The 9151-nt window shown below is 46.5% G+C and overlaps 1 protein-coding gene across 2 annotated transcripts; it reads left to right on the top strand.

Annotated features, from left to right (window-relative positions):
* Window positions 1-550: 550 nt before the first annotated feature.
* On the top strand, window positions 551-8757 carry LOC110481290 (glutathione S-transferase theta-1). Of its 2 annotated transcripts, XM_021549826.4 has the most exons (6): window positions 551-717; window positions 790-846; window positions 3694-3781; window positions 4930-5080; window positions 7244-7420; window positions 8423-8757. In XM_021549826.4, the coding sequence occupies exons 1-6, from the start codon at window positions 606-608 to the stop codon at window positions 8621-8623; spliced, it is 786 nt and encodes a 261-aa protein (XP_021405501.3). In that variant the 5' UTR covers window positions 551-605; the 3' UTR covers window positions 8624-8757. The 2 variants fall into 2 exon arrangements, with proteins under 2 accessions (XP_021405501.3, XP_085449113.1); XM_085592987.1 differs by lacking the exon at window positions 790-846.
* The last annotated feature ends 394 nt before the right edge of the window (window positions 8758-9151 follow it).

A 9151-nucleotide genomic window follows, 5' to 3' on the forward strand; every position in this document is an offset into this window, starting at 1 on the left:
TAACACCGGCTCCGAGGACACTGTGCAAAGGCGCTGTCTGCAGCGTGGCACAGCCCCGCGGGACTGTGTTAAAAAACTCAGCATTTACCTTGTGAAAGTCGTAGTGGGATGCCGTGGGTGAGCAGCTCCCAAACCCCTGCGGTGCCAGCAAAGCTGTGGAGCGGAGCGACAGCCCCTTCTCTCTTACTGCTTAGTACCAGCCTCTTGTGATCCTGGTAATTGAGCGCTACTCCTGTCATTACTCACGTTACCTTTCCCTCCCTTCCCGAAGGAAAATGAATGAACACCATGCCAGCCACAGCGGGCCAGGGCCTCCTGACGCTGTGACAAGGAGAACTCTGTAACCCCTATCCCAACTCCGGCCGTGCCTCCCGCCCCGGCTGAGGTGGGCTGTCCTGGGGCCCTCCGGCTCTCTCCAGTCCTGGCCACGGAGGAGAGCGGAGAGCACAAGGCACAGACCCCGCTCGCTCTGCTGCCGCCCGCACGGCCCGGGGGAGGGCAGGAGGGAGGGACGGAGGGCACCTCCCGCCCGGCGCGGCTCGGCCCCCGCGGGGCGGCTCCGGGCGGTCGGCGGCAGAGCCGCGGCTGCTCCCCGCCGGGTCGGGATGGGGCTGGAGCTGTACCTGGACCTGCTCTCGCAGCCCTGCCGCTCCATCTACATCTTCGCCCGCAGCAACAACATCCCCTTCGAGTTCAAGCACGTGGAGCTGTTCAAAGGTGGGGCGGGCGCGGCGGGGCGGGCGCGGCCCGGCGGGGCGCGGGCTCAGCCGCTCTCTTGGCTCTTGGCAGGCTCGGTGCTGGCGAGGAAGGCGGCGGCGGGGAGCGGCGCGGAGCGGCCCCGCGCAGGTGAGCGCCGGGCAGGGACGGGAGGGTCCCCACGGGGCTGGCGGAGGGTCGCTCTCACCGACACCGGGGCAACCCCTTCGCCCCCCGGCACTGGGGCTGCAGCGCGTCCTTCTGCCCGGTGCGAGGGAAGGACGAGCGCCCCGGGCCACCGGGTGATGCTGGATCCCTGCGCTGCCCAGGGGCGTTGAACGGCTCCAGTTCCCAGAGTAGTCCCGTAGCTCTGTTGCGTCTATTTTTGTGGCTCTCCAAGGAATGTTCCTCTAGCCATTTCTAGCAAATTAGTCACTCTGACAGCCGAGGAGTGCTCTGGGAATGCTGTACTTTGCGGCAGCCCTGTTCAGGCTCCTCCAACTTTATGACTGTTGTCCATTTAAATGCTGCGTTTTCCTGTAAATTGTTACTTTTGCGCCTAAGGCAAAGCGCGTTACTTTGAAACCCTTGGTCGAGGATTAGAGGATAAGGTTGGTAAAAAGAGTGGGATTTCCCCACTTTCTATTTCCATAAAATCTTCTCTGCTGCTCTTTTCACTCACCAATAAACCTCCTTCTCCACACTATGACATAGGCTTAAGATTTCTTCATGTGTGTAGTCTGCCCTGCTTTTTGACTGTGGATACTCTGCTTGTTAAAGTTACATCTCAAAGCCCAACAATACACATTGTCTTTGTATCTATATCTATCTATATATCTGTACATCCATCCATCCTTGGGAGTCATCAAGAACTAATTACCCCAGGTACAACTGATGTTAAACAGAACTGTAAGTCAAGCCAACATCACAGGAATGATAAAGATGGACCACCCAATACCACTAAACAAAAAGGCTGGCTCTGCTGGCTGGAAGAGAGGCACAAGCTTAAGTTCTGCTGAACTGCAAATACAAGTATTGGTCTCTATTTTCATACAATAAGCAATGGGTCCCAATGAAGCAGCCTGGAGTTAGTGTTCACACCAAGGCATTTACCAGTTCACAGCTCAGTCAGAGTCTCAGCACGGGTCTTTTTTGTCTATCTACAAACCAAAGTAACTGATTCCATCCCCAGGCTGTGGTGCTGGCTGTGTCACAGACACTGAACTACTGTCCAGCCTGCTGTTAGCTCCGTCAGGGAACAAATATCCTCAGTATTCCTGCTAGAACTGCTCTATGATGAAAGCTCTCTGAAATCTGATTCAAGCTGCCCTCACCCACTGCTTACTTCTCATATCCTTGTTTCTTAGTTCCCTGCTGCCCTGGATAATAAACACAGACAGCAGGACAACCAAACAGCTGGGTCTGATGAGGGATTGCTCATTAGCTGTAAGCATCACTGACTGGCAACTTTCTACTGCATTTTTCCAAAGGCCAGGTGAACACTAGAGATCTCAACAGGTCTGGGTGTGTGGTGACCAAAGGCCTTTGGGGCCATTCTAAAAGAACAAAACAAAGCAACTTCCCTGAGTGATTCCTTGCATGTAACATTTGTCTTGCTGTTTCTGTGATACAAATCATGGAGGTGAGACATCCAGTACTTTGCCCACTTTTGGACATTTTTATTTTTATACTCAATTTTCTCAGTTATTAGGCTTAACTTGTGCTTTCTGTCAGGCTATTATTTTTAAGAAGCCCTGCTTAGGGTTTCCTACCTCTCTGGACGGTGTTGCCTGGTTCTGCTGAGCAGATGGAACCTCTTACCCAGCTAAGCTGGAAGCCATATTCACAGCAGGCAGACAGAGACTTTTCCTAATGAAAGGGAAAATGTGGGTTGGAATCCCTTCAAATCACAGATGAGCGTAAACCTTAATCTCTGATGAAGCTACTTAACACTGGAATTAAAAAAAAACAAACATCTTTTCAAAGAAGAAACAAGGTAGAGGCTAGTCAGCTGGAAAGGAGACCAAGTGGTAATGTATTTTCTGCTTGATTTAACTCATGTGAAATCGATATAAGGGAAAGCAGTCAGTAACTGTAATGCAGCAGCCTGCCTTCTCCCAGCCTTCCCAAACCAGCTGAAAATAAACTTGTTTGTCCAGAGGCTGGTTTTATTTCCCAGAGATTATTTCCCACTGTACATTTGTCCAGTCATGTAGCCACTGCTACTGCTTCCTCAATGGGTACAAATAGTTCTCAGAGATGCAGGTCACTGTAAGTTAATGATTCTTTTTCTTGACTTTTTTTGAACAAAGGGAGTTTTGTACAAGACCTCCTGCTGGTCATGCTGGTTTGATCAGGATTTGCACTCTAATTGTCATGTCTCTTCAGGAGAACTTAAAACAAGCAAAGCAAACAAATTCCTCACAGCTTTTCTTACTCAGGTGTTCCTGGGCTGTTGTGCAATTCCCTGGCATTTAACTGCAGACTGGCAAGTCTGGTGCCAGCAGTGGGAAACTGAAAGCCTGATTAGATAGCCAGCTGTTAATTCCTCCAAGGGACTGTGGAGTTTAAATTCTTATGGAATTGTGTCTTCCTCCTGTGTTTTCCTGTTGGAAGTAGGTTGACATACAGAGTCAGGAGTGACACAGAGTCAGGAGTAGTGCAGGGTTGAGGTGTCTGAGCTTCCCTGCCCCTAGCCAATGTCTGTTCTGTCACTAAGTTCTGCAAGTATCCTGGTACCTGAGCCAAGCGAGAGAACTCCTGTTAGAAATATAAAAATATAAAGTGCTCCATGCCATGTGGCCACTCTGAGCCTGCTGCCTCTGCAGACAGCTCTTACACTGACTCTGCCATTTCATTACCTTTCACTTGTGAGCTATGACCCTATTGGGAAAACCTCACACTGTTCACTGATTATCCAGCTGGCTGCAGATATTTCATTTATCATGAACTGGCAGATACACTTCTAACCTCAGACTTGTCTGTTCATGTTCTTAGGGCCATCGAATAGTGAAGGTGCAGGCAAAGTCAGCCTCTTGAAGAAAGTACCAGCGCTGAAGGATGGAGACTTCACCCTTGCAGAATGGTAAGAATTCAGTCCTTAGACTTCCTTGGGTACCAGCAATCTGTGCTGCATTCAGAAGATGTCATTCCCATGGGATAATTGAGGATCACAGAATATATTAACATGCTGGTTATTTTTAATAGTATAACCTCATTTGATCTCTTTCCATTTTCTGTTTGAATTATCTTTCAGAATGTAAACAACTCAGCTGACTTAGCTTCTTCATCTCACCCTGAATGCACTTACCTCAAAATGGGATTATAAACATTTCTGGGAGATGTTTCAAGCTTATAAAAATCCCTTTCACCCTAGGAAAAGAAATCCCTTCTACTCTAGGAAAGAATTCTGTTTATCTGAATTAGTTATAAAAGCTGAGAGAACATCTACACAGATAAAATTTAGACTTTACATTAAAAGATTATTATGGAGACTAGTTAATGATGTCATAATACTGAAACAATTGAACTATAGCAGTATCAGCATGGTAGGTGTGTCTGCATTTTCTTCCATTTTGCCAGCACATTTTCTGTGGTTTTTTTGGGGTTGTTGTTTTTGTTTTGGTTTTTGGTTTTTGGTTTTTTGGGTTTTTTTTGTAGTAATAGCCTGAGTATTGTTGCAAATGACTAAGATATTTTTCCATCTGACTTCTGCCAGTTAGTGAAAATATAAACATCTGGACAAACACAAAAAACACAAAAAGATTCAGTAGGATTTCCTTGCTGAGACTTCCACTGACTTCAGTGGAAGCTGCATGCTGGAGTCAGATCTGATGAAAAGGCAGCAATAACCCATCAGAGAGTTTCATTTAGTACACAGGCACAGAAACAGCACAGGTCTCAGAGAGATGGGTCAGAACAGGCAAGGAGCAAGTGGGGTTACCATCACTGATAATCATGGAGGTTCATTGTTTGTTTGACCCAGTACTGTCCAGCAGCACCACAGAACAGTGCAGTCATTTTCCAGCAGGTTAAAGTTTTCATGGAAGGGCACTGATGTCAACATGAATTCGATGCTTTTATATGGTCCCTAGACTCCACTGGAAATCCTGATTGGAATGTTTTTTAGTGGAAGAAAGAAGTTGAGAAGGAGCAGGAGAGGGAGCTTAGGCAAAAGCATTCTGCATCGTAACCGCCTGACCCCTTTCTTGTCTCCTGCTGGCGCGTGAGCAGCACTGCCATCCTGCTGTACCTGAGCAGAAAGTACAACACTCCTGACCACTGGTACCCCTCGGACATACAGAAACGGGCCCGGGTGGATGAGTACCTCTCCTGGCACCACACCAACATCCGAGCTAACGCCCCAAAGACCATGTGGATCAAGGTAAGGAGACTGGATGTAAAACGTGAGTGAAGTGATGTGGTCCTCAGTGAGAGTACCGAGCATCCTAACAGCCCCGGTTCACAGACAGTTTGTTGTGATTAAACAACAAACCTGGGCCATTCTGACTGAAAGGAGCTGTTAGAGAGGGAGCTGTTTCAAACTGATCAACATCAGGATCTGGCAAAAGCAGATTTGGCCATTTTGGTTTTTTCCTTAAACAAAATCTGGTACAGAAGAGAAGGTCTCAAACTCAACAGGCTTTCATTGCCTGGATTTGTGAGCAAATATGTAACAGACTTAGTATTGCTTCCAAGGGCCTCTCCCTCCCTAAACAGCTGTGCAGAGTGTGCACATGGGCAGAGTTTGGCTTTGGTGAACATGTGTTTTGTTGCTGGAAGCAGAAAGACTTGCATTCTTCATAAGAGTTCCTGAAGCCTCTTAAGGGTGGAAATGCAGAAGGAGTCTTCTGCTTCCAGCATGCTTATGTGCTTCTCTGAAATATGCTCAGGGAGAGAGAGCAGAGAGGCACTGAGAGGCAGATTTTCTTCACTCAGTATAATCAGGTCAATTTACATTTAGGCAAAATTACCTGATCCATCCTGAGCCATTTAGTAGCAGATGATTTTGCTGGACACCTATTTCCAGCCATTTCACCAAACAGTTAATGCAACTATCCCTAGAGAGACCTAGGTGCAAGTATAGCTCTGCAAGGACAGCTGGTATGGAATTTCAGATGAAATCACAATTGTTAGTAAACAGGTAACTTCACTACTCCCTTGTGAAGTCTGCCCTTGTTTGTGCCTAACAAAGCATATCAGGACTCATTTATCTTCTTGAATTTATTGATAGTTGATTGTTTGGCTATAGAGTACAGAGGAGCAATTAAAATATGAGGCAGATTCATACAAGAAGCAGTTTCTTCCAGCTTCTGCGTACTGGAAGCCTGCAGTGCTCCAAGGGAAAGAAATCCAACTAATTGCTGCTGATGGTGATTACATAGCCCAGACGCAGAAAAGGTTCTCAGAATAACTGTAAATATGGAAACATATGAAGCCACCATGTAAGAAAAGCATGTTAGCTAGAAATGGGAGAAGACAGAAAATGGGAAGACAGTCCTGAGATAAGGAAAAGAAAGAAGACGCTGTTTCAAGTGATTTTACCCTAAGATCCCACCATGCATAATTGAAATCACTTAGGGAGAGAACTGGCCACAAATTTTCTGATGAAATGGATTCCACATGTATTTGGCCAAAATCCTGGCTTGGATTAAGCAATCCCAACTTGAATTGTTGCACATATGAGCAGTAAGTAGAAATCAGTTCACTCGGACTGATTGAAAATTGTGTTTATAATTTTGATTCTCTAAACAAACTGCACTTCTTTAGCTGTGGAAGGTGAAGGCAGCACAGCTGTGAAACACTGGGCTCCAGTGGTGCATACACCTCCGTGACTGGTGAAAAATATTGTGGAAAGGCAACTGCCTCCTGTGCCAGCAAGTCTGTGCAGATACAAGGACTGCACTTGTGTGATTGCTCCAGAAAATAATTCTAGTGGTTTAAAGAATGGTGCTTTAAGCCACTGAAAGATTTGTGTAAAAGTGGTGTTGACCACTTCCAGCCTTGCTGGCTGCTGTCACACAGAGGAAGCCATTTCTGTGTCTCCAGGCATTGTTGATGAATTCTAGTCCTTCTGATGCTCCTGCCACAGCCACCACCATTCCCTCCTTTCTGGCACCCTGCGGGACAGGCAGCTGCCTGCAGCACCCAGTTCCACAGCAGGGCAGCTCCTGGTAACACAGAGGATGTAGCAGGGGTGACTGTGGCAGAGATTTGTCTTCCCTAGAGCTGTTGCCTATTTTTCTTTTGTAGCCCAACAGGGTGGAGTGGGAGGGCACAGCTGCCAGGCACAAAATAAGGTGAAGATCCTTGATTTTGTTCTGCACATTGCTGCTGATTAGCTGGAGGTCACTGCTGTGGCAGGTCACACTTAGGACTGCTGGCGTGGTCTCTGCCCAGGAGCTCTGTGGAGCTGCCACAGCTCATGAAGCTCTGCCATCCCCTTCTGTGGCTTAATTGCAGGGCATTGATGATCATGGGGTGTAACTTCAATTACTAGTACCAGAGAAGATGCTCATGTGTACTATGATGTCCCTTCTCTCCTCAGGTGTTGATTCCCCTCTTCACAGGGCAGCCTCTGGCCTCAGAGAAGCTCCAGGAGGTTATGGAGGGGCTGTCCACTTCCCTGAAGCAATTTGAGGAGAGGTTTCTGCAGGACAAGGCTTTTATCATTGGGAGTGAGATCTCCCTGGCAGATCTTGTGGCCATTGTGGAACTGATGCAAGTGAGTGCCTGGAGCGTGGTGAGGAAGTGTCAGCACAAGGAAAACAAATGCTGCTGAGCAGGGAGGGGACAGCACGGGGAAACTATTCACTAGCAGGAGAAGCAAGGCATATTTCAGCAGAACTGGCCTAAGACAATGAGGAGAATGTGGGAGTGGGTTCAGAACAGCAATGAAAATCAAAAGAAAAAGCTGTCTGCAACGTATCTCTTTTGTTTCTCATCTCTAGCAATAACTTTTTCTTCATTTTTTATCATTACTTTATTTTTAACCTCCAGAGAAGGAGGTAATATATATAAATGAGAAGCAATAGCAGACAGGTCTGATGAAATGAAACAACCATATAGGAATATTTCTGTTATTCAAGAATATAATACTTGCCCATGCCATGTCTGGAAGATGAAAGAATTAAGCTCAGATAGAGGCAATCAAATTAATTCTGTTACAAACTGGTTTTTCCCTGCCAGACCACCAGGGCCTGGATCCTTCAGCCCAGCAAGGACTTCTTTCTCCCAGTTCAGTGTCTAAGGGACTGAAAAACAGCAGTTCTGCTTCTCTACAGTGAATTTCAGAGAGTGGCACAGGCAGAAAGCAGATAGATTATGTTAGTTAGGGCACTGGTTCAGTTAAACGTATTTTGTGCTGGGTGTTGCTGTACAATCCAGCACTCTGTACTGCAAACTGGGCAGTGGTCCCTGGGACTGCCAGCCCACCACATCTTCAGTGTCGTGGCTGAAAACCACTCACAGAATGTGCTTATCTATGCTGCACTGAACAGCTATTCCAGCCCCCAGGAACTGAGTTTAAATGCCCTTTAAAATACAAAGGTTAGCTTTTGTGTCCCCCAGATAGCTACACTGACCAGAGATTTCCCTCCTTCCTACTGCTCCTCTGTGAGCTCTTCCTTTTTTCCCCTTTAATCTGCAAGTATATTTTTAGTGCCTGTTGTCTCAGTTAAGAAGTGACTGCCCCAAGCCTCACTGTTGCTTCCTCTCCCCTCTGCAGCCTGTTGGAGTTGGTTGTGACATCTTTGAAGACAGACCCAGGCTGAGGGAGTGGCGCAGGCGGGTGGAGGATGCTGTGGGGAAAGAGCTTTTTTTCCAAGCCCATGAGATGATCCTCAATATCAAAGAACTGAGCAATATTCAAATTGATCCACAGCTGAAAGAGCAACTGGCGCCTGTGTTGATGAAGATGTTGAAATGAATTAACCTATCACAGCATTTTTCCTGCCTTTTGTTTTTTTTCCTTTTTAACTTCTTCTCTGACATCCAGTTCTCCATGTAATGGGCAAGAACACTGTAATTCTAATACAGAAATTACAGAGTGTTTCCCTATGAGCCAGGTCTTTCTTGTATCTTTGGGGGTGGAGGCTGGGGAATGTTTATGACCTAAAACATTAAATTTATACAGAAGGCTGAGGCCCTACAGGTCGCTTAACATGCATCTGGATTTTATTTCAGTGTCAGTCTTCTCAGAGATGGTAGAGACAAGAATGGTATTTCCTGACAGAATTCAAGCCAGCCTACAAACTGGGGACATTAAAGAACTGAATGGATGAGGATGAGGATGATTGTTTCCAATTTTAACATTTGTACTGCAAAGTGTGCCTGATCCTCATCTTCCCAGCATGTGGCTGCACAGACAAGTAGAGCACAAAACTACTTCACAAAAGTGAAAAAAAAAAAAATTTAAAGGTTTCTTATTGTTGAGGCATCTTGTTTGGCTGTCCAT

This window comes from Lonchura striata, chromosome 15 (genome assembly GCF_050655825.1).
Source record: "Lonchura striata isolate lonStrDom1 chromosome 15, ASM5065582v1, whole genome shotgun sequence".
Classification (NCBI taxonomy): Eukaryota; Metazoa; Chordata; class Aves; order Passeriformes; family Estrildidae; genus Lonchura; species Lonchura striata.